The sequence below is a fragment of the Syngnathus leptorhynchus genome, chromosome 7 (assembly GCF_054491065.1).
Source record: "Syngnathus leptorhynchus isolate UIUO chromosome 7, UIUO_Slep, whole genome shotgun sequence".
NCBI lineage: Eukaryota > Metazoa > Chordata > Actinopteri > Syngnathiformes > Syngnathidae > Syngnathus > Syngnathus leptorhynchus.
Window position 1 is genome coordinate 2,867,634 of NC_141201.1, and position 23,167 is coordinate 2,890,800.

The 23,167-nt window shown below is 44.7% G+C and overlaps 2 protein-coding genes across 8 annotated transcripts; one reads left to right on the plus strand and one right to left on the minus strand.

Annotated features, from left to right (window-relative positions):
- Positions 1 to 610: 610 nt before the first annotated feature.
- tsr1 (TSR1 ribosome maturation factor) lies at positions 611 to 8,441 on the minus strand. 2 transcript variants are annotated; one of them, XR_015066740.1, is made up of 16 exons: positions 8,257 to 8,441; positions 7,905 to 8,008; positions 7,590 to 7,818; positions 7,345 to 7,479; positions 6,829 to 7,259; positions 6,616 to 6,760; positions 6,369 to 6,538; positions 5,475 to 5,701; positions 5,234 to 5,393; positions 5,052 to 5,162; positions 4,850 to 4,982; positions 4,667 to 4,783; positions 4,164 to 4,304; positions 4,017 to 4,091; positions 780 to 3,899; positions 611 to 706 (listed from the first exon to the last, which is right to left on the minus strand). XR_015066740.1 is itself a non-coding variant. In XM_085916928.1 (15 exons), exons 1-15 carry the CDS (start codon positions 8,372 to 8,374, stop codon positions 3,721 to 3,723), a joined length of 2,475 nt encoding a protein of 824 aa, XP_085773054.1. In that variant the 5' UTR covers positions 8,375 to 8,441; the 3' UTR covers positions 772 to 3,720. The 2 variants fall into 2 exon arrangements, 1 of the variants encoding a protein (XP_085773054.1); XM_085916928.1 differs by lacking the exon at positions 611 to 706 and having other exon boundaries at positions 772 to 3,899.
- A 1,618-nt stretch (positions 8,442 to 10,059) lies between these two features.
- taok1a (TAO kinase 1a) lies at positions 10,060 to 23,051 on the plus strand. Of its 6 annotated transcripts, none has more exons than XM_085917285.1 (23): positions 10,060 to 10,209; positions 10,333 to 10,427; positions 12,942 to 13,207; positions 13,322 to 13,393; positions 13,500 to 13,601; positions 13,704 to 13,749; positions 13,840 to 13,936; positions 14,081 to 14,194; positions 14,315 to 14,406; positions 14,488 to 14,581; positions 14,656 to 14,737; positions 14,814 to 14,981; positions 15,073 to 15,273; positions 15,474 to 15,602; positions 15,716 to 15,952; positions 16,024 to 16,152; positions 16,324 to 16,527; positions 16,619 to 16,858; positions 17,067 to 17,279; positions 17,372 to 17,554; positions 17,938 to 21,708; positions 22,068 to 22,193; positions 22,449 to 23,051. In XM_085917285.1, the coding sequence occupies exons 3-21, from the start codon at positions 13,076 to 13,078 to the stop codon at positions 18,496 to 18,498; spliced, it is 3,096 nt and encodes a 1,031-aa protein (XP_085773411.1). In that variant the 5' UTR covers positions 10,060 to 10,209; positions 10,333 to 10,427; positions 12,942 to 13,075; the 3' UTR covers positions 18,499 to 21,708; positions 22,068 to 22,193; positions 22,449 to 23,051. The 6 variants fall into 6 exon arrangements, with proteins under 6 accessions (XP_085773411.1, XP_085773415.1, XP_085773412.1 ...); XM_085917289.1 differs by having other exon boundaries at positions 10,063 to 10,427; positions 22,449 to 22,518; positions 22,586 to 23,051; XM_085917287.1 differs by having other exon boundaries at positions 10,067 to 10,189.
- Positions 23,052 to 23,167: the final 116 nt, after the last annotated feature.

The following is a 23,167-nucleotide window of genomic DNA, read 5'->3' on the forward strand; positions in this document are numbered from 1 at the left end:
GTGTAAACTTAACACCTCAAAAGCAGACGCCATCGCCATTTGAGAGAAAATTCTCAAAGCTCGATGTCTCCTCTCTCTTATGTTGCCATCAATCACTGCGATGTGTTTGTCGGGCAAAAAAAATAAAAATACGAGTTGGTTGGATGGATTTGGTACATAGATGGATACATGAGTACGTGGAGATGGAGAGAACCCAAAATCCACGTTCATGATACGAATTGACGGTAGAGAACGGGCTTTGATTGTTTTCTCCTAAAAAATTTGATTTTGAGTCTTGTTTTCCAACTTTGTGAAGCATTTTTGACTCTTGTGGATGGATGGGTGGGTGGATGGATGGATGGATGGATGGATGGATGGATGGATGGATGGATGGATGGATGGATGGAAAGATGAATGAATGAATGGACGGTGGATAGAAAGATGGATGGATGGTGGATCGAAAGATTGGATGGATGTCATCCCACATTTGGAGAATCACAGTTTGCAGGGAATATCATTAGCGAGCAGGTGTACCTAATAAATTGACCAACGTGCGTCCGACACACGGATCCCAATTTTCGGTCCCTCCTCGTTAAGCCTCACACAAAGCAGGAGTCCTCCTCACCTCCTCCCCCCCCCCCCCCCCCCCCGAGCGAATCTTTTGTTTTCCCGTGTCCGACTTGGAGCCACTTCCCAGACCTTCTCGCTTCTTTCCGGCTTGATATTGCTGAAAACCATATGGAGTGTGACATCATTAGGGGGGCAGGAAGCAAAAGGGGAGAGATAGAGACAAAGCTTGCCAGGTTTTCTGCGAGGTGATGTCAGCTGTAAAGCACTCTGGGAGGCCCGTCGAGGGGTGCGAGCGGCGGACGTTGGAAATTCTATCCCCTCCCCTTCGCTTTCTATTTCATTCCCACCTGGATAATCAGGCGGGTGGAAAATCGGGAGGTGGATGAAAGGTACGAGCGCACCTTGAAGGGTGAGAGAGAGAGAGAGAGAGAGAGAGGGGGGGGGGAAATAATTAGCGGTTACACGGCAGGTCACGTCATGCCAGCTCGGATCGACTTTGGTGCCAAAACATCCGAAGAATGTTACGTTCAATGAGTCTCGTGTGTGGTTGTTATTTTGCAATGTGTTCACCAGGCTTGCCGGGGTGTCACCTTCTTGAACGAGCCCGAGTGTCATCAACGAGGTTTATCGATAACAGAATTGGGAATCCAGCGCCATCTTTTTTTTTTTTTTTTAGGGAGGCTATGTATGTAAAGTTGTGTGATGCCGTATGTATTTGAGGCTCTTGCCCCCTCCCTCCCCCTCCGGATACTCTTTACGGCTTGTGTGCTGCGGCTGGGCTGACCTCGCTCTCAACCCGGTGCCACCCAGCCGGTGCATGATTTAGGCGCGCGAGGGCCCTGCCAAAACCCCACAGCGCCACATCTGCAATCCATAAACGCCAGCCACTCTCCCACATTCTCTCACTATTTTTTTTATTTTAATTTGCAATTTTTTTTTTTTTACACACACCCCTTTTCCCCTTACATTCCTCCAACTCCTTCCGCCCACATTTTTTTTTCCCCTCAATATTTTATATATTATTATTAAAGCTGGCCCTTGTCTTATCTCTCCTGCCGTCTTTTTCCTCCTCTTCCGCCCTCTTCATCTGCGTCCAATGGAAAAAGATCTCACCCGTTATATCTTCAGCAGGGCGCCTTCCAAGTGTGGTGGCAGTGAAGTGGGAACCGCAAGACATTCTTGGGGCCAACCGAGCACTAAGTCACCAGCATTCATGTCTCCTGACTGCAGACATGTGCCAAACACTCAGAAGTCACGGTTTGGATTCGCCGCTATGTACCACGTTGCAGTTGGTCTTCGGAATTGAGCTCAAAAAGGGAGAGCCGAGGGGAATGGAACGTGCGAGGGCATCCCGATCTGGTATAGTGGGAGCTTTGAGTGTGCCAGAAAATGTATACACTTCGGAAAAAAATACCTGAAGGAGGATTTTTTTTTTTTTAATTATAGAGCTAGAAACATTTTGGAGGTGACAACATGGAGAAAAATCTTGCATGACCTCAGCTCAGTGAGCATTTCAAGTGGTCAATCTCAAACTGTTAAAAGGGACCAATAGTAGCGTGCTGGCTCCCTCTTGTGGTGTGTGAAAGAATCACAGCTAAAGTACAATTCAGTTATATTTCACTTGAAACTTCCAAATGTTTGCAATTTTCTTTAAAAGAGCTGTTTAGCTCAATTTTTTTTAATATCACGAATCATTTGTGATACCGATGAATGGAATCACTATCAAATGTTTTGTTGAGGTTTGATGACGGTGAACGTTTACACCTGGAACAAATGAATTCACTTTACATGATTTTCCTATGGGAAAAACAACATGGAAGTCAACCGTGTTGGTCTTTGGCGCGTCCGCCGCATATGTTGCCGCAATTAGGGGATATCGAATTGCGCCTTCCCTCGCCGTGACCTTGAAAACGCACACGTATCGTCGTTATCACCTAATTCGTGCATAACGTAGGAAATAAAGTGAGTGTTGGCACAAAGTATGCCGCTCCTCCAAAAAAAAGTACGATACATCACTCGAGTGTATCGTCTTTCTTTTCTAATAATACTTTTTTATTTTGGAAGGGGGGGGAGTACAAGGTGAACTTTTGCTCTACTTTGGATCACGTTGCTTCCATCTCAACGTCTTCGCCCTGCGCTTGCTCATGCAGACATCTTGGCATGCCCGCGGGGATGAATCATGTTTCTGCAAGCATGCAAAAAAAAAAAAAAAAAAAAGAGGGGGGGGCTGCGATTTGCGATAAATACTCAGATTCATAAATCAAGCATTTCCCCCGTTGCATTTTTTTGGCCTTGGGTCTTGACAGCAACAATGAGGCTGTGAACTGCGCGCTGAGGAAGGGGCTCCATCGGGTCAAACGTGGGGCAAGCCACACTCCCAAACCACATTTTTGGGGGGCATAACGATTTCATTTCTCAAGAAGTCAGAGGCGACACAGCTCAAAGGATGTGTGCACAAGTATTGTTCGCATGGGTTTCATAGAGGTGCCAGGTTTCTTTGCTAAGCTGCGATGGGTTAAAAAAAAATAAAAAATGGAAGGCTTTTTCCATCCCTCTCACATACTTGAGCTATTGTTTCATACTGTAACCAATTTGTTATGGGACAAGTGATTAAATACATTATAGAAAACGGCTGAAGTGAATTTGTGAATTCAGATGAGCAGCTGTATTTTTTTTTTTTTTAAATAGCTTTTAGAACACACATTGGTATTTTTCTTATTGATATTGTTACGAAAACAGCAACCAGATGGGCGAAGAAGTCAGCGAAAGGAAAAAGCCCTGATTAAAAAAACACCAATGTGTGTTCTAGAAATACTCAAAGTTTTGTATTGTTAGTTAAAATTTAAACAACAATGCATTGAGCAAATAATGTCAAATAGATGAATAAACATTGATCAAATCAATATGGAAATTTTAGTTGTCTTTAGTCTCCAACTTTTTATACATGATCATATCAACTCATGGAATATCTATACATTGCTGCCCTCTAGTGGCCAGAATCAAGATAGCAATCTAAAGGCTACAAATCAAAAGGTGTGCAGGGTTCAATTTAAGATGGGATTTCATTCTTTTGCTCAAAACTACTAAATTGGGTGTGTCCCAATCAATCATAGGCAGGAAAATACATGGGAGCCTTGGATTCAATAGCAATTGTGTATTTGTTGTCTCACGCTACTCCATGTCCAAGTCCTGCACGTCCACCGTCGACTCCCGTTTAAACCAGGGCAGAGGCAAAGGCACGTAAGGGTCATACGTCCAGCGTGGATAGATCCTCTTGTACAAGTTCATCAGCACCGTGTCTTGAGAACGCAGCTGACTATCAAACACGCATTTCATGTGACCGTGTGTTCCTGTTAAAAAAAACAACAACAACAACATGATATGGGCTTAAAATACACAGTTCCTTTTTTCAGAGAATTTACAAATTTCATCTATTTACAGCATATTGCGGTGAAAGTTTTTCTTACCTAAAGCTTCCTTAATGTGACCCCTCCGACCCCATTTAGTTCGCAGCTCCACGGGTTTGAACCACATGATGTCATCTATCCCGCAACGGAGACAAAAAAGGAAGTCGTACTCGGTTGGGTGCGGAAGTGAAAGTGAAGAAGGCTCACCTCTGTTGAAGAACATGTAACGCACGACGGCAGAGCGCCGGTTGATTTTGAACGGGTGTCCGCTCAGCACCATCCTCTTGAGCACAACGCGTTGAGGGTCACAACTGAGCAGACTGCCGGTCGCCACCAGGTCCTGCACGCCTATACAGAAAGATATGTCAACATTTACGTGTGAAAAGTGTTAATATCACGATAAGAGACGTCCATTTTAATTCTGTAACATTGAACAAACTATTTTTCATTTCAATTTTAGGAGGATGATTGATAATAGCATAAACTACAGATTGTAATTTAGAGAGCAAAAAGTTTGAATATCTTGGCTTATTTTACAAGAAGACAAATGATTTGAAAATAAATGTATATTCCTGATTGACAAGAACAGAAAGTGACTTCCGCCTTGACCCACAAGAGGGAGCCACAGTGAGCGGCTGGCATGAATAGGTTTGCTATTTAATAAATGTATTCATGAATTTTTAAATATTGAAAAATTCTATTGATCTCACCATCATCTCTCTGTTTGAAGAGCAGGACTCCTGTTGGAGGGAAGGTGATGGGAGCGTACACTGACACCACAGAGGGGGTGTCGGGCCTGAGGAAGCGCTCCATCTTGTGTTTATCCGCTGAATAGCAACGAGTTCATCCCTTAGTCGTAAGCTTACACGGTCAGATCTTACCGTCCATCTTACCCGAAGTGTGCTGAGAGAAGATAGGCGAGGCCCTGAAGCGGCGAAAACCGCAGTGGAGCACCAGCTCCTCTTTGGATTTGATGGGCTCTGTGTTGCTGGGGTGTCTCCTTACCAAAAGGTGCATCACTGACATCTAAATATAAATTGAAAAATTGCTTTTAAAATGGCCATTTTGGTTGAAACACGGCGCTTGCACAGGGACCTTCTGTTCATGAGGGAGAAGAGACACCAGGACCAGCGGCTTGCCCGCCTGCACGCCTTCCATCACCGAGGAGGGCACGTCACACACGTGGAGTGTGACGTACCAGCCCACCTGCGACGGCAGAGTGTAGAACGATCGAGAACACCGTTTGAGCAAAATCAAAAATCAAAAAAAGTTTTTACCATGGCGCCTTCTTCCTCTTGGGCGGCTTCGGCCACGATGCGTCGGCGGGTGCGCTCGAAGCTTTGGAATTGGAAGATGCGCGAATAGTCGTGGGGCAAGTTCTCCATGGGATCCCAGGGGGACGAGCGGAAACTTTTAAGACCCCTGTAGCGCTGGAACCTGGAAGAAGGAAACAGTGATGCTCAAATAAAAAATTAAAGTACAAATTAAGCACCCTGAATAGTACACGTTCGAACCCACCTGATTCTGGCGGCCACGTCGAGAGGTGTGTCCACCTCGTCGGGGAACATCTCATTGGCTCGCGCCTCGCGGTAACGTTTGAGATCTTCCTCTTCGGCCGCCTCATCCACGTGTTCGTCGTAGCGCTGGTCGGACCCCGCTCGCTCGGTGGAGCACAATTCTTCTTCCTCTTCCTCCTCTTCTCCATCATCATCATCCTCTTCTGAGGGCAGGTCTGAACCTCCGTCCTGAACAAAGAGGATTTTTTTCTTTCAGAATGTGCCACCTGTTTTCAGCGTCACTGTTCTGTATGTACAGCACCCGAGTGAAACGGAGGAAGTCAGCAATTTTTCTTTGACTTTTAAGTGCCACCATGTAAAGATAAATTGCATCAGGTGGTTTCTAACATTATATCCCCAACATTCCTGCCTGGAAAAAAAAAGAAAACCCGCCATAAAGAACCCCATTGTTACTCACACATTCTCGTGTGTGAACTTCAACATCAAACGATTTTGACTTCTTTTAAGCAAAGCTGGAAATAAATCATTTTGGGCCAAGTCTCCCCCTCCCTTATTGCCTCAGCCTCCCCGCCCGCATCCAGACAGGAAGCGAGTTGTGTGCGTCCAACAGGAAGGCAGGAGGCTTCTCTCGGGACGGCTGCTCCAAAGCGCTATTGTTGTGGGCTCGGGCTTGGATCAACAAACTAACAGCACCTCGTCGAAGCAAGGTGCGCCGAGTATGGGTCACGTATGCACAGAAACGGGCGAGCCACATTGTCACAACTTTGGATTTAGGAGATGGAAATATTTGTCAAAGTTAGTCATATAAAACAAAACGATTCAGATATTTTTTTTTAAAAATTGCAAATATTTTTGTTGCTGTAATTATTCTAAATAAACCAGCAATACAATTTACCTGGGAGTCATTGTCGGGGGCCTCATCCATCATTTCGTCGTCGCAGTCATCGTCATCTTCGCTGCTTTCTTCATCCGGGTCATCGTTTTCGTCGTTATCCACAATCCACGCCGCTTGGTAGTCGGATGTTCCCTTTGGGACTTTCATCACGCGTTTGCTTTTTCTGGCCTCTAAAAGACACCGATTAAATTTCAATGATTTTTTTTTTTTACATTCTGTCAAACCGAGACTTGGTCCCATTTTGTACCTTCAGCCTCGAGCAGCTCTGATTCTGTAGGCCAAGTCTGCTCTCCATCCATCGGGTCCACCTCAGCCTCAGTCTGCAGGCTTTCCCGACAAGAGGGGTCGGCTTTCATCAGCACCCGTACAGGGGCATCTGTTTCGCCACCATCCTGTAAACGTACGCACAAACATCAATTCATAAAAGTTCTTAGCAGTCCGTTTTGAACTAAAATCCTACCATCATGTCAACCGCTCCATCCTTGCCGGGCTTGCTTGCTCTGGGCGCAGTTGCGTTTAAGGGGAGCGGGTCCATTGGAGCGTCGATCTGACTCAGCTGGAAATCTCCGTGTCCACTGATGTGCACTAGCCTGTCCACTCGAAGAGGCCGCCCACGGACATACCCAGAGACGCAAAGGGTACCGAGGCCGGCGGTGCCACTCGGCGTAAAAGTGACGCGTTGGGCCAGGAGATGGGAGCGTCTGGAGCGGAAGCCCAGCTTTCGTTGTTTCTGCGTGCCCAAATGTCTGAGCAGAATGGTCACGTCCTGCTCCGTGTCCAGAGAGAAGAGACGGGCCTCGGGGAAGCGGATTTCTGTGATTTTGGACAGCGCCCTGCGGCAATCCACCTTCTTCTTTACGGGGAGGTCGGACACGCCCTGACACACGAGAGCTACCGGGGTGTGGATTTTCATGACATACAGATTATCAATAAACCTTGATAATATACAGATTGGGTGATAAAGGGTTGATCTTACCATAGCTAGGGAGGCCCTGGGCAAAGAGACAGGAGAGACAATAGTCTCCATAGCTGTCCCAGCCTTCAGCAGAGTCCAGGACAAACACGAGGCTATCCGCCATTTTTGCTACATCGAGCAGTGAATGCATGTCGTCTGGGGAGAAAGAAAACAAGCAGGCAAAAAGATGATGCATATGATTTGTTTTGTTTTTGTAGGAGGGCGGTATAAGGCAAGATTCAAACACAAGAAGCAACCATCCTTACCTGTGTTGGTTCTGAGAAAGGTAAATCTTTGTTTAAACCGAGGCACAACCAGTCCAAAACTGTCACTGGCGCCGCTGGCAGAGTGCTCTTGGTGTACGACGCCGCCGGCGCCCTCTTGGCGAAGCAATTTGGTTACAGCGCCAACATCGACCGCTGCGTGAAGAGACACCACGGCCACCAGAAAAGGAGGACCATCTCTGCTGCCTAAACGCCGCTTTTCTGTTAGGACCTAGGAGGATAAAGAATATATGCATGGGAGTTTTGGAGTATCGGGGATGTAAATGTAGCCTCATTGATTAGGATTTAAATCAATACCATATCTCTCTTGTTCTTGCGTAGTTGATTAGCTTTGTTCTTTCTGTCAATCTTTCGTTGCTCTTTTCTCTGTTTTTTCGTGAGGGCTATCACCGACACCCTTCCTGCAAGAGATCGTTTGGACAAAGTGTGTGTGTGAGGGGGGGGGGGGGGGACACAACACTTTTTGTTTTGTTTTGTGCATTCTAAATCACTGTACACAACAATCACATTAGCATCTCCGCTGTCATTCATATCCTCGTGAAAGCACATTTGTTCAACGAGAGGTGTTAACACGTGTGTTTGGTTAGCCGCCACAACACAGGTTAACGAAAACTAGCCCAAGTCCTATTCAAAAGAAAACAACACTCACCTTTATTTTCTCTTTCAATTTCACCTTTCGTCCGATGCTTGCCATGTTTATGGCCTTTGTTTTTCTGTTTATAGACGCCTGGTCTATGGCCTTGTTGTTTTTCCCCTTGCGCGACCATTTTTCGACATGTGGGCTGGGACGATCCGTCGACTTCCGTACTCGTCACGTAGGGTCGTGACGGTAACATTGCGTCATAGACTTCCGGGATACATTTTTACTTCAAAATAAAATGCTCAATGGTACTCCTTCAAAATAAATGCTTCAGTAGTAAATAAGAATACGTATGTTGCCACCTAACTGATCTTTCTTCGAAAATCGTTCTTCCGTTTTTAACATGATCCAAAGAAGCTCTTTAATGAAAATACATCCAGTGAGTTTTGCAACAAAATAGCAATTAAAGCGTATATTGCCATTTGTCACATTAAATTGGGAATCAGACAGTAATAAAAAATAATAAGAAATAATATGATGATATTAAGCACTAAAATGCAGATGTTATGATCATAACAATAAGTGATAATTGGTTGGAGCTTATTCAGAATGCTACAGGGTCTTCTTTCAAACATTATTATATGACACATCAAGCAACTGAATGCAAAAATAGCATGAACAGCCCTGAGGGAAGAATGTCATGCCTTTGTCTTCTGATGAAAGATTGGAATTGGAAGTTGTCTGTGTGGGAAGCCAGTTATTGGGGAAGTCCATTGTTGAGGATGATTCTAATCTGATTCAAACCTGATGATCCTTCTCAGATAATACAAACTTGCAACAAAAATTAAAATTGCAGATGAAACTTTTGTAACTGGAATTACAGGTTATGTCACTGCAGTGTATTAAACTGGATATTCCGTAATACTTCCAATAAAAAAATAAGAAGAAAAAAGATTGCCCAAGGGCAGGGCAATAATATTGTTGAAGGAAAAGTTCCTGTGCTGTAGGATATTTCTATAGATGGATCTTGGTTCAACTCGACTACCAAAATGTCCTCCTATAGACATTATCGGCCACCATCTTTGTGATTATGTGAGTTAAGTCAACAAACCCGAGAAAGAATAATCTGCATTACCAGGGCATCCATTATTTCAGTCTTCCCTCAAAAAACAAGGAAATTATCACAACAGGATGTGGCGCATATGGAGATAGATGACCGCAGTGGCATCGTATTCTGAAATTAGTCAACATCTGTGCCCAACATGGACTGATACACACCAAGTTTTAAGTCACAATCAAAGTCAAAGTCCGCTTTATTGTCAATTTCTTCACGTCAAGGCACACAAAGAGATCGAAATTACGTTTCCCACCGTCCCACGGTGACTAGACACTCACATCAAATAGCACAAAGAGTAAAAACGAACAGACAAGAGCAACGAATAAGTACTGCTTTAGACACTGCAACAATGTTATTGCTAAGTGAGTACATATTCATATTAGTCCAGACCAATGAATTGATGCACCAGGAAACTCCTGTAGATACTGCCAGGGGCGTCGCTAGGTTTTATAGGTGCGGGGGGCTTAGCCCCCATGAGAGAATGCTGAAGGGTGGGTACTATTGTGTGTGTAATAATAAAAAAAAATTCTGCCTAAAGTCAGCATCAGCCTAAAAAAAACATAAAGTCAGACTCAGGCCGGAATTACGCAACCCTTCATGTCCAACCTTTGGTGTACAATAAAGGTCAGAACAGGCACTTTGATTTCACTGATGAAATATATTGGATGGAGAAATGGGTCGATAAGAGTGGCATTAAAGTAAAAAAAAAAGTGTATGAAATGTTATTGGCCTGGAATGTCTCCACCTCCTCGTGTTTGTGGGTCAGAGAGAGTTGAGTGCAACAGGCAACAAGCAGGGCGGAACTGCTCGAGTGCGTCGAAGCGAGGCGGACGCTCGGATCTGACTTGACTTCGTTTCATCCAAGTCGAAGTTAACCACGCTGACGTACTCGGCCTTTTTCTGACGTAACTCGAGCGCATCTCGGATACTATTGTGGCTCGTTTAAAAGACCGTTTTGGGCACCGTTTGAACTTCACTGACGTTATTGCCCTCAACTTGTTTTTTTTCTTTTTTCTTTTGACGACAAGGGAGGCGGCGGAGGCAGCACTCGGCAGCCATCTTTGGACCTGCCTTGCCTGGGAGTGGGATTCGACCATTCTGGCAACTCAAGTCACTTCTAAGGGTGTGTATGCTCTTTTCGTTCTTTTTTTTTTTTTTTCCTTTCGTCATATTTTTTTTCCACCTAAATAAACTCCGTCGTCTTCCTGTGTCCATCGAGTGACAGCCTAGAGAACCGCAAGAATCCCACACGCTAATTCGGCCACAAGGCCAAGGAATGAGAAAGAAAGGAACACTTAGTTTTTTGTTTAAGTGTTTTGAATTTGACGACATTTTTGCAGCACCGCCTGAGAGTTGGCCTGTCACAAGAGGGTGAGTTCGGAGCTAACGTGGCTAAGCTAACGTAGCAAACATCCCCTGTAGCTTAGCCCCCTGAATATCTCTTATCGCTACCAAACGAACTCGAAGTCAATGTTTGTTCCTTTCATTTCACAATCGCCGAACTACACGCTCGGATTTGAACACTACGCGCATTGTTGGGCTTGTTTTATCATATGACACGTAACTTAATCTTGCTAACGTCAAATTCGGTGCTAACATCACAGCCAACGCTGGGCTAGTTTAGTAGTCGGGGGATCTGATCAATCCACATTATTTGAAACGCTTTATAACACAGATAAAGTGGGTTTATATATTTTCCCCGAGAGTCTGTCGTAGAAAAGTGACAAGGATTAGATAATCTCTAAAGCTACTTGTGTTGCAACTTCACCGGTTTGGGGGGGGGGGGGGGGTTACTCACTAACCACAGGTATAATCTCGTTTAGCTGGTGACAATTGCTGGTCAAAGTGGGCTACTCAGTTAGCATTATCTCGCCTATAACTGCAACATATGTGTGTTGTAACGTAATGAATCTTTCCACATACTGTAACACGAAACTATATGAGCCTTTGATATCCAAGTTGTGTGTCAAAAGGAAATGACTAATCTGTTTTAATCATATGTTTATTTACCAAAAGTGTGTTCTGCCAGTTGATAAGCGTGAGCCAAAGTCTGAGGAATCAACTCGACTATAATACGTGAAATATTGCCATTGGATCCACATATATAAATAAATGACAATACGACACTGCCATTTTTTTCCTGCAGTGTCCTCAGTAACGTCACTGATTGCATTTTACTTTTCTTTTCAGACACCACCGATTCCTTTTAAGGTCTAATATGGCGATACTTTAGCACTAATTGCCTTATAGCTATGTGAACAGGAAGTGGTGAGAAACCCTCCAGCTCAGTCGGCTCGTCCTGCCGCATTCTTGCGTGACTGCGTGCCGCCGCGCGAAAAGGTGACACGCGTGAAGGTATGAGTGGTCGGCGTTCACGCATGTCGACTGTGAATTGTCACGTACCGTGGCATGAAAATTGGCTCCATGACAATTGCTGTAGTGGAATAATGGCAATAAAGAGGCCCCTGGGCCTCCATATGCATTTTTTTTTTTACATAATATAAACCACTTACAGGTGTCTTAATAACACGTTTGTGCCATGCTTTCTTTAAGAATTCCAGAAAATTATAGGGTAGTTTTAGGGGTGGAGCTTTGTATTTGGTGAGCCAGCCTTCATAATGTCAGGCATGATCTTGGTCATCTCTTCTTGGATGTCGAGGGTTCATGGTGACTGGCTTCTACTAGCTCAACGCAAGGCTAAACTGTGGTAGTGACGGCACAATGTATAGACCCATGAAGTCAATTTTGCCGCTCAATTTGTTTGGAGTTGCGACTTGTTCAGCGTTAGAAGACGATAGCCTGATCTGAGGCGCTAGTTCTCCCGGGCAGGCAAAGAAAAGTCTTGTGACTCCCGCCTCGACTTCGCATCTGCTAGCAGCTGATCATCTGAGCGGGCCTTGGCGATTTTGTTTTTACAGTCTACATCTGTATGGCATTTGCAAGAGACGGCATAAATAGCCCCCGCGACATGAAAGTTTTGACGTGACAGGATTTGTTGACCTCGTCATATGTAATTTTGAATAACAAGTAAAAGAAGTTCTTTTCTCACATTAATCTTTTTCTGCTGTCTAGAAATAAAGCGAGCTACAATGATTTTTTTTTTTTAAACCGTAGAAATCCCCGCATGTGACGATACACACAACAACAAAAAACCAGACTAGCCCGTGGTAGCTTTGAGGACATGTTTTCCAGGAGCGTACAGGTTTGACGAGAAGTCCCATCACTGGAATGCTTTGTCTCAGTCAGGCATCTGACAAGTGAGGCAGTGTGTTGTCACCTCGGGACCTTTTGTCAGGGGGTGACATCGCTCCGTCCGCATACCACTGGCGGCGGTGTGAGGTGAGGGTTTTCAGGACACAGCCCTCCTGATCTCATGACTAGAGTTGTCGCCATGGCAACCCACTTATCTTGCGCTACTCCAGGATGTCCTCCACTCCCGAACCTAAGACAATGTTCCCATTACTCGCTTGAAATGAAATCTGAAATTTGGGTCACCATCGAAAGGTAAAAACGTAACGACCATCTTAGATGTGGAGTGATACGTCCCTCCCCTCCTGAAAATTTCATTTGAATTGTCAGAGAATTAAAAAAAAAAAATGGAATTACAATGTGTATTTTCTTTTTGCTTTGCTTTCAGTGGTGACCACATATGAGGCGACTGTCCTGCAAATGAGCCGTCGGTGGGGGCTTTTTAGTCGCTGTCGCAGACCCGGATAATTCGGCGGCAGCGGCATCAACCCCACCCCACCCCCCGACTACCACCTCCCCACTATGCCCAACAGCAGTCGGACGGGGAGCCTAAAGGACCCCGAAATCGCCGAGCTCTTCTTTAAGGAAGATCCGGAGAAGCTCTTTTCCGACCTACGTGAAATCGGACATGGCAGCTTTGGCGCTGTATATTTTGTGAGTATAAAAGTCCGGTTCAAGCAAAGACATGGAAAAAGAAGTTCATGACGTACTTGCATGACAAATGTTTACAAGTGATTACATCTGTCCCCCGCTCGCTTTGTCATTCAGGCACAAGATGTGCGAACAAATGAGGTGGTGGCCATCAAGAAGATGTCCTACAGCGGAAAGCAGTCCAGCGAGGTCGGACTCCCGAGAGTTCTTAGCGTAGTCATTCGGTTGTTTTTTTTTTTTTTTTTTTTTTTTTTTCTTTGCCCTCTGACTTACTTTCCCTTTGCATACTCCTCAGAAATGGCAAGACATAATCAAGGAGGTGAAATTCCTGCAGAGGATACAACACCCAAATAGCATCGAGTACAAAGGATGTTATCTGCGAGAACACACGGCTTGGGTGAGTAGCGCCGTGAAGATGTTCCAACTCTGCTGGACCGGTGGATGCTTTTTAATGAGACACTTAATACACCCTTTGACTTTATTTTGTGTATTATTTCAGCTGGTGATGGAGTATTGTCTAGGCTCGGCTTCAGATCTGTTAGAGGGTGAGGGAAAGTTGAGCAATTTTCAATTGAATCCCCGACCCCCCCTTCTGGATTTTCATGGCCGTCGGTTGTTTTCTTGCCTTTCCCCAGTGCACAAGAAGCCCCTGCAAGAGGTGGAAATCGCCGCAATTACACACGGTGCTCTTCAAGGTTTGGCCTACCTTCACTCCCACAACATGATTCACCGGTGAGTGTTCATCAGGAGCGTGTGTTGCAAGCGCCGATGGCCTCGGGCTTTCTGTTTTCTGTGCAGAATTGTTATCATCCCGCCACCCCTCCCCTCACTCCCCCCCCCCCCCCCCCCCCACTCCCGCTCGTGTGTGTTTGACAGAGATATCAAGGCAGGAAACATCTTGCTGACAGAGCCAGGCCAGGTGAAACTCGCTGATTTCGGCTCGGCCTCCATCGCCTGTCCTGCCAACTCCTTTGTTGGGACGCCATATTGGTAAAGCCCAATGACACAAGCTTTTGAGCACCGCATATGTTTTTTTTTGTAAATCAATTTTTGTGAATATGTTTTTGTAAAATCACTGATATGTGCTTTTTTTTTTATTTCTTTTTTAAGGATGGCCCCAGAGGTGATTTTGGCTATGGATGAGGGCCAATACGACGGCAAGGTGGATATTTGGTCTTTGGGAATAACCTGCATTGAATTAGGTAAAGGCATTTTATTTATTTTTTTTTAATCTGAGAGCTGTTCTCATTTAGCCTCCTGACATGTGTGTCTTTTGTTTGTAGCTGAGAGGAAGCCGCCACTGTTCAATATGAATGCAATGAGTGCCTTATATCACATAGCGCAGAATGAGAGCCCAATGCTGCTGTCCAGCGAATGGTGAGCAGCAGCTGCATTTCTCATTCACGTTCATCACGTTCATCATCTGACTGTCATTTTTTTTTTTTATGTAGGACGGATTATTTCAGAAACTTTGTAGATTCATGCCTACAGAAATGTCCCCAAGATAGGCCCACCTCCGAGGAACTCTTAAAGGTCAGCACAAAAGAAAGTCACTGACTGGAAAATCAATATTCCTCAAGTAAATTCAGGCAATGTGTTCTGTCTTCAGCACGCGTTCGTCCAGCGTGAACGCCCCGAATCGGTTCTGCTGGACCTCATCAATCGGACGAAAGATGCAGTGCGAGAACTGGATAATTTGCAGTATCGTAAGATGAAGAAGCTCTTGTTTCACGAAGCCCACAACGGCCCCACAACTGAAGCCGCCGACGAGGAGGAGGTCCGTCGAGCTCGGCATCCTTTTCCGTCGCCGTCATTGGAATATATGGCGTGTTTGTTTTTTGACACCGTACACGTCGGGCTATTTTTAGGAGCCGGAACACAGCGTGGGCAGAACGGGCACGGTGAACAGTGTAGGCAGCAACCAGTCCATTCCCAGTATGTCCATCAGCGCCAGCTCCCAGAGCAGCTCCGTCAACAGTCTGACAGACGCCGGAGATGACAAAAGCGAGGTGGACATGGAGGGGGACCACACTGTCATGTCCAACAGCTCCGTCAAACACGTCAAACCGGTAAAACATGACCTATTGCTTTGTCAGTTATTTTGTGCTTTTTCAGAGTTCTTTGAAATCCTTTTTTATTTTTTTTATTTCTTTAAATATATTTTCTGGCTTTTATTTTTAAAATGTAATCGACTGTTTACATATGTGCCCTGAGAAATGCTGGTGGGCGTTCCAGTTAGTGACAAACGATTGTCTTTCTTAACTTTCAGGAGAGAGGAGCCCACAAGAAAGATTCTGAACCTCACGCTCGGTCATCTGAGCCTCAATCCCAGCCCGCCAACGCCCCGCGGCCCAAACGCAACCGTGAACACTTTGCGACCATTCGCACAGCCTCGGTGGTAAATGACCTGTCCTTGTTTTCAAACAACGCAATTAGGGAAAGCGACTTCATTATTTGTCGAGCGAGCACCACTACAACGGCTGTAAATTGTTCTTCTGACATGTTCGCCAGCTCACCCGGCAGATCAAGGAGCACGAGCAGGACTCTGAATTACGAGAGCAGATCTTGGGGTACAAGCGGATGCGGCGGCAGCACCAGAAACAATTGATGGCGCTGGAGAACAAGCTGAAGGCGGAGATGGACGAGCACCGACTGCGCCTGGATAAGGAGCTGGAGAACCAGAGGAACAGCTTCGCTCAGGAGATGGAGAAGCTGATCAAGAAGCACCAAGTCTCCATGGAGAAGGATGTATGTCTTGTTTTGCATCACATCAGCTTTTTTTCCCCCCCTGCCACCTAACGCCTTTTGCTTTTCAATAGACAAAAACGTTCTGCAACGACGAGAAGAAATTCCACCAACACATCCAGAGCCAGCAGAAGAAGGAGCTCAACAGTTTCCTCGAATCACAGAAGCGGGAGTACAAACTTCGCAAGGAGCAACTGAAAGAAGTAGTGAATCCTTCCTTGTTGTTTTAGTTAGCAGGATACTATTTTAAGTTTCCCACACAAATATTGACTCATTATTATTGCGGTGGGTTACGTTATCATAAAACGAGGTGAAGGGCACGTACAAATGCGCCGTTAATGTTGCCCACCTCTCGTTCGGTTTCCCACCTGCAGGAGCTGAACGAAAACCAGTCGACGCCCAAGAAGGAAAAGCAGGAGTGGTTATCCAAGCAGAAAGAGAACTTCCAGCACTTCCAAGCCGAAGAGGAGGCAAACCTGCAGCGCCGACAAAGGCAGTATTTGGAATTGGAGTCCCGCAGGTTCAAACGCAGGATTCTGATCGCTCGCCACAACATCGAGCAGGATTTAGTGCGAGAGGTTAGTCGCCGCACGGAATTCCACGATCTTACGCCGTGCTCGATTGGTCTGTATGTCGTTACCGATCGTTTTCTTGGGTGCCCACAACCAGGAGCTGAACAAACGGCAGACCCAGAAGGACCTGGAGCACGCCATGCTCCTACGGCACCACGAGTCCATGCAAGAGCTGGAGTTCCGCCAGCTCAACACCATCCAGAGGACGCGGGGCGAGCTCATCCGACTGCAGCACCAGACGGAGCTCACCAACCAGCAGGAGTATAACAAGAGACGGGAGAGGGAGCTGAGACGCAAGCACGTTATGGAGGTCCGACAGCAGCCCAAGAGCCTCAAGGTAATTCACATCGATACCACAATTTCAGAAATTTTGGCTCACTGCACAAAGCCTATAAAATCCTAATTGTGTTTATTTTCATGATCTTTCTTCAGAACATAGTGTAATCTTATATTTAATCGAATCCTTTCTATTTAGATTTTGGGGGCAAATGACTTTCTGGAGCAAATGAGGTTCATGATTCAGTCATACATTTTTATTTTGACAGTCCAAAGAGCTACAGATCAAGAAGCAATTCCAAGACACCTGCAAGATCCAGACCCGGCAGTACAAAGCGCTGAGGAATCACCTGCTGGAGACCACACCAAAGTCCGAGCACAAGGCCGTGCTCAAGCGCCTGAAGCAGGAGCAGCACCGCAAACTCGCCATCTTGGCCGAGCAGTACGACCACTCCATCAATGAGATGTTGTCCACTCAGGCGGTGAGTAGTAGCAATACGTCAGAAAAAGAAAATTCATCACACGAGCACTTGCGTGGTATTTATTTATTTGAAATGATTTCTCAATCCTCCAGCTTCGCCTGGATGAGACTCAAGAGTCCCAGGGCCAGGGCCTTCGCATGCAGCTTCAGCAGGAGCTGGAGCTTCTCAACGCCTATCAGAGCAAGATCAAGATGCAGACGGACGCGCAGCACGAGCGCGAGAGAAAAGATCTGGAACAGAGGGTGTCGCTACGCAGAGCGCTGCTGGAACAAAAGGTTTGTTCTGTCAAATTTGGCATAGGCATCAATAATAATTCCCATAATTGTATATTACATCATGAATATACAGCCATTGCTCTTTGTAGGTGTAAAACACAGGATGATATAGGACTGAGATATTCAGCAATCTTTATATAATCTCCAAAAAAAAGGAACATGATTGAAACATTTGGTTTTTCGTCCTTTTTCCCCCCTTTTTTTTTTATATACACAGTTGAGGGCAGCCGCCAAGCGGCCAAAAGTGGAATTACACCCAAGAGTAAAGTCAGAATGAGCAGAATTGCAAACTCGCAAATGGAATCTAGGGGTCACTGTAATTTTTTATTTTTTTATTTATCAATAGTTGCGTGTGGTGGTTTTGACCGCTCGATGCCTTTCAGATCGAGGAGGAGATGATGTCCTTGCAGAACAATCGCTTAGAGCGAATCCGCAGCCTGCTGGAGCGCCAAGCGCGAGAAGTCGAGGCCTTCGACTCCGAGAGCATGCGCCTGGGCTTCAGCAACATGGTGCTATCCAATTCCCCGGAGTCCCTCGGCCACAGCTTTCCCGGATCGCCGTCAAGTTGGAGCGTCCATCTTCAACAGCAACAGCAGCAGCAGCCGCCGCCGTCGTCGGGAAGCTTTCACGGATCACACTGGAGCAGCGGCAGCTCGGGCGCGGGGGGGTCGAGCCGCCAAGGCAGCCATCGCCATTATCACTCCAGTCCCGGTGGCCCACCTACGCCGCAGAGCTGGGGTCAAGGCGTGCAAGTAGGAGGGGCTCCGCAGCCATGGGGCCACCCGTCAGCCTCGTCGCTCGCGTCCCGCACTGGCGCCGTGGTGCATAACAGCCCCCAAGGAATGGGGAGGACACCGCCCGGGGGTCACGGCGAGCAGGGCATGAGCAGGAGTACCAGCGTCACCTCGCAAATATCCAACGGGTCCCACCTGTCCTATACATAAGTCCTCGGGTCGCTCAGCTGGCGCACGTGTCAAGTGCAACCGAACGCAGCAGCCAAGAAATCGCCCCGCTCCCTCCCTTCATTTTTTTTCTACTGTGCGCACCCACACGTGAATGTGTGGTTGAATCAATGTTGCTCAGGTCAAATGGTCTGCAAATAGCCGCAGCCCCCCCAGCCCCCACCTCCCTCACAGCAAGCAGACACATCCTTTAGGTTTATGACGTCAGCACATTTTTACTGATACCCGCTAACTTCTTTTTTTTTTTTAATTACATTGTCCTTCACGGCTCCCATTTTGCACATGAAAACACTGTTGAAAGATCACCATATATTCAAATATTAACCCCCCCCACTCCCTCCCTCCGCTTCGAGACAGTGTTGTAATGCCAGCCTGCTGCGATGGCCATCGGAATCCATTTTAGACCGCCGCCAGCCAAAAGTCACAACCCTTTTTTTTTTTTTTTCCCCCCCTCCCTCGCGTTCAAGGCCGCAAGTTTGATGACGGTGCCTTTTCAGCTTGTTTGAATCCAAACATATTAGGTCTTATATGTTCAGAGTCTGCTAAATCCCCAATGGGTCACTTTCATGCTTAACCGTGTATTCTCCCCCCCATTTCAAGGAAGCTCTCGTGTTTATAAGTTCTTTTGGGTGATGTTAAAATAGACTCCGCCATATGTATAAAATGTAAGAGCCGAAACGTTAGCAGAGTGTGGGTGCGCGTTTGAGCATTCTTAGGATCCTTCTTATTTCCACAAGTTCCAATTATATTCAGAAGTTCACGCCGTAGTGATGTGCCGAGTAGTCTTAAAAAGAAACTGTGAGAAGTGGAGAGGAATGTGTAAATAGTGCTTTTTTTTTTTTTTTTTTTTAAATAGTTCTTTTAGAGCAGTGGTACTTTTTTTGAGGTGACATATCAGTGTCCACAGTGACACACTTACCTTCAAAAACAATCAAAATCAGATCGTGATTTTTTTATCAGTGCCTTTTTTTTTTTTTAGAGAAAAAAAACTGCTGCCTTTTCAAAGCACTTTATGCTAAATGCAAGATTGTTTTGTTTTTTTTTAAAGTAAATGATTTATTTTGGTGAAAGCACCTGGTCGATGAGCGTTGTCGGAGGGATGCGGCGGAGCGCACGGCAAGCCCGGCGCACGTCGGTTGAAAGCTGCGTCGGCTGAACGTGTGGAGCCAAATTTGGAGTTGTGGCTTTGTTGGTTGATCAATTTGGTGGAATTAGTTGAAAAGCCATGACCATGACAGCAGGCTGGAAGCCACGGCGCAGCCGGCCGGGCGTGAGGCGACAACGCAAAAAGTGCGACAACATGTCGCCGCTGACTGAATCCAGCACACGCGTATGAACAAATGTGGCGTCGAAGCACTTAGCTGTTTATTTTACACGTTGCAGGAACAGCCTGCATTGCGTGACAAAATTGTTAGAGGGGCTGTCAATTTTTAATTTTTTTTTTTGTGGGCCACATTGTAATCACTAAGCGGAAATGACAAATTTTTGTTTTACCCACTTAGCAACAATGGTGAGTTCTAATTTACAATGTCGGTGTGCTTCAACTGTGATGGACGCATCTTGGAAGCAAATTGTTAGTTTGAAATCATTTGCTTTTTTTTTTTTTTTTCCCTGAAATAAATGTTTTTCATGTTAATAAATGCATAATGAGAACAGGATAAATGTGTAAAAATTCAAAACAAAGTTGACAACAAGAAAAGTGCTAAAACAGGGTGTTGCTCGGTGATGGGACCAAAGCCAAAAGGATCTGAAACAGGAAGTGTGTGGTCAAGAATTTCATGAAATGTTTGACATCTAATTTAAAGATACTTATTCCATGCGATATAATATCAATGAATGATCCAAAAACTACGCAATGTGATTTTCCTATTTCTAAGAATTAACCTTTGATAGAAATTAACCCCAAAATTACAGACCTCTTCATTTTAATTTGTGTGCCACAGTTATTTTTTTTCCCCCAAGTGTTCAACTATTGTCCAATTGGTGTGAAGTAATTTGATGGGAGAAAAAAAAAATGTTAAAATTAAAATATTTGTGCCAAAATCACATTAAACCCAAATTAGACTCAATTTGCTTTAGTGGGCCGGGCCACCATAAAATAAAAAAAAATGCGTGGCCTTGAGTTTGACTCCACGTTAAGCAAATGAATGCAACTTGTTGCCAATCCAAACAGCTGAAACTACCACGACAACTTTGCCATATAAAGTTTTTGAGAAAAGTCAATGACTCTTAACCAACCATTTTCCACAGCAGAACCTCACCGACCCCATGCCAACTTTCACTTTTATTGTCACTGTCAATGTTTGTGTGTGATTGATTGGATGGTTATCAATGTCCCATTGCTCCACCAACCTGGATGTGTTTTTGATTTTGGCTTTTTCCTTTTTTTTTTGGTTTTTTTTTTTCTTACTGACTGACTGACTGACTGACTGACTGAACGAACGCAAATTGAGGATTCTAAACAAGGCAACAGACAAGAGAGGGCTGAAGTCTTCTGTGGTCCAAACACTGTGCCATAGTTGCCTGGCCCATATGCTGTCATGTGGTGACCCCCTGACCCCCCCTTTCCCCCCCCCCCCCCCCCCCCCCCCTCCAGTGAGCTGTCACATCTGATCCAGAGGCCAACACACACACACACACACACACACACACACACACACACGCGCACGCTTTGGTGACAAATACAGTGAGAAGAGATTGCATTTCTTTTGAAGATGTCAGTATTTTTATTTTTGTTGGCGCATTACCACTACAAATTGTAACCTGTATTAAATTGTATAGATGGTCATGAGAGTTTATGAAGATGCTACACATAACGAGATGCTCAAATACTTAAAAAGTCGATTCGAATTGTATTAAAAAAAAAAAAGATTCATTAAAAAGAATTAAGAATAGAATCAAATCTACTATTACGTTTGTATTATAATGTACCATTATGTTGGCAGAGGGATTATTGAAAATAAATCAGCTGTAATAAAGTAATTTTAGTATAAATGGCGTTGTGTTTAATTTTATTTATTAATTTAGTTTTTTTTGTTTTTGCGTGGGCATTCCATTCCCGACGGTCATGATTTTTGCGTTCTGATTGGTCCATGGACCGGAAGTAACCACAGCGTGTGGGATGACGAACATTGTAAACAAATGTTTTCATGATTGAACAGAGGAATGCCACCAGAAGAGACTTTCGTTTGAGTGAGTACGTTTGTTAAAATGTACGCAAGAACACGCCCGTGTGCTAACATTAGCCACAAAGCTAACAACAACCTCGCGAAATGGTGGCAAAATAACATTGTGGTATAAAGTGCTCTCCTTGCGTTCGACACGTGTAGGCGAAAATATAGTACGCTTAAAACCTGAGCTCAAATGTTAAATCCTGAAAACAAAAATGGTGTCCCTCAAATTTTGAAAATTCCTCATTTATTGGCTAGTTAGCGTTAGAATGCTACTGCTAAGTCGGATTTGTTTTGAATTGTCAAGGAAGCTCAATTTCGATCCAAGAGTTACTTCTATTTGTCATCATTTTAAATGTTTTTTTCCCTTTTTATTTTCAGGATGTTGTGCGAATTCATTTTCACGTCACTATGGTTCCTGTTTGTCATCTTCTGGGTGGAGACCAGTGTATGGTTCTTCCTCGCAATGTTCTACCATGATAGAGCCTTGTACCTTTGGGATGATAGGTGAGACATTGACTTCTCAGAATAACATTCAAGTGTCATTTTTTTCTAATCGCAAAAAATCTGTGATTTGAACACATGTATGTCGACATTTTATACCTTTTGAATTTCAAATTGAAGTGAACTAACCTGCTGTGCAGACATTGTTCTTGTTTTGATCAGTGTAAAGAAATCAAACATGTATTCTGTTATACTTCAGCCCATATACCAGACCAGCATTTTATTTTGAATCTCATTTTACCTTGTGTTTCTTTACAGAATTGATTCCCACTTGCAGAGAGAAATGTAGCCCTTGGACATGAACATCTGGGAGCACCTCCTGAATGTTGTGTGTGTCCACACCGTGCTGCCTTTTTTTTTGTTTGTTATTTTTTTTTAATACTTATCTGCAATAGATGCACACGGATCAAAGGGTATGGCTGGAGCTCCGCGGGACCTGTTGCCTTCATGTTTTAACTTGTAGAGACGATGGAGAAATGATTAGTGACTTTTGTGAGTTGATATACTAGTTTGATATACTAGTAATTTTAATCTTGTGGGATGTTTTTGTCGATTACACTGCCGTTCTATGCAGTTTAGGTCGTCGCTTTTGGAAGCCATGTTTGAGATTGAAATATATGTTTCCGGTAATGTTAGCAAACTGTTTTGTGATGAAATGTAAATGTACATATTGAATATGTTGGAGCCAAACATGATCAAATACAAACACCCTGTGATGTCTTTTGTTTTCAAGAATGACGGGGGGTGGTTGAAATATAGATGTCAAAGTTTTAATTTTAACATGTACTGAATTCTGTTTGGTTCCAATTTTATTTAATTATACGTAACCAAGTAAATATAAAACTAAATGTGTTTGTTAAATTGTTTATTCTAGTATCTTTTCACATCATTTACCCTAAAGCCGTGAAAACCAAAACCAAATGAACCCAAGCCTTGTGTTACAGGACTACAGACAACAGGGGGCGCTCTCAAAAACT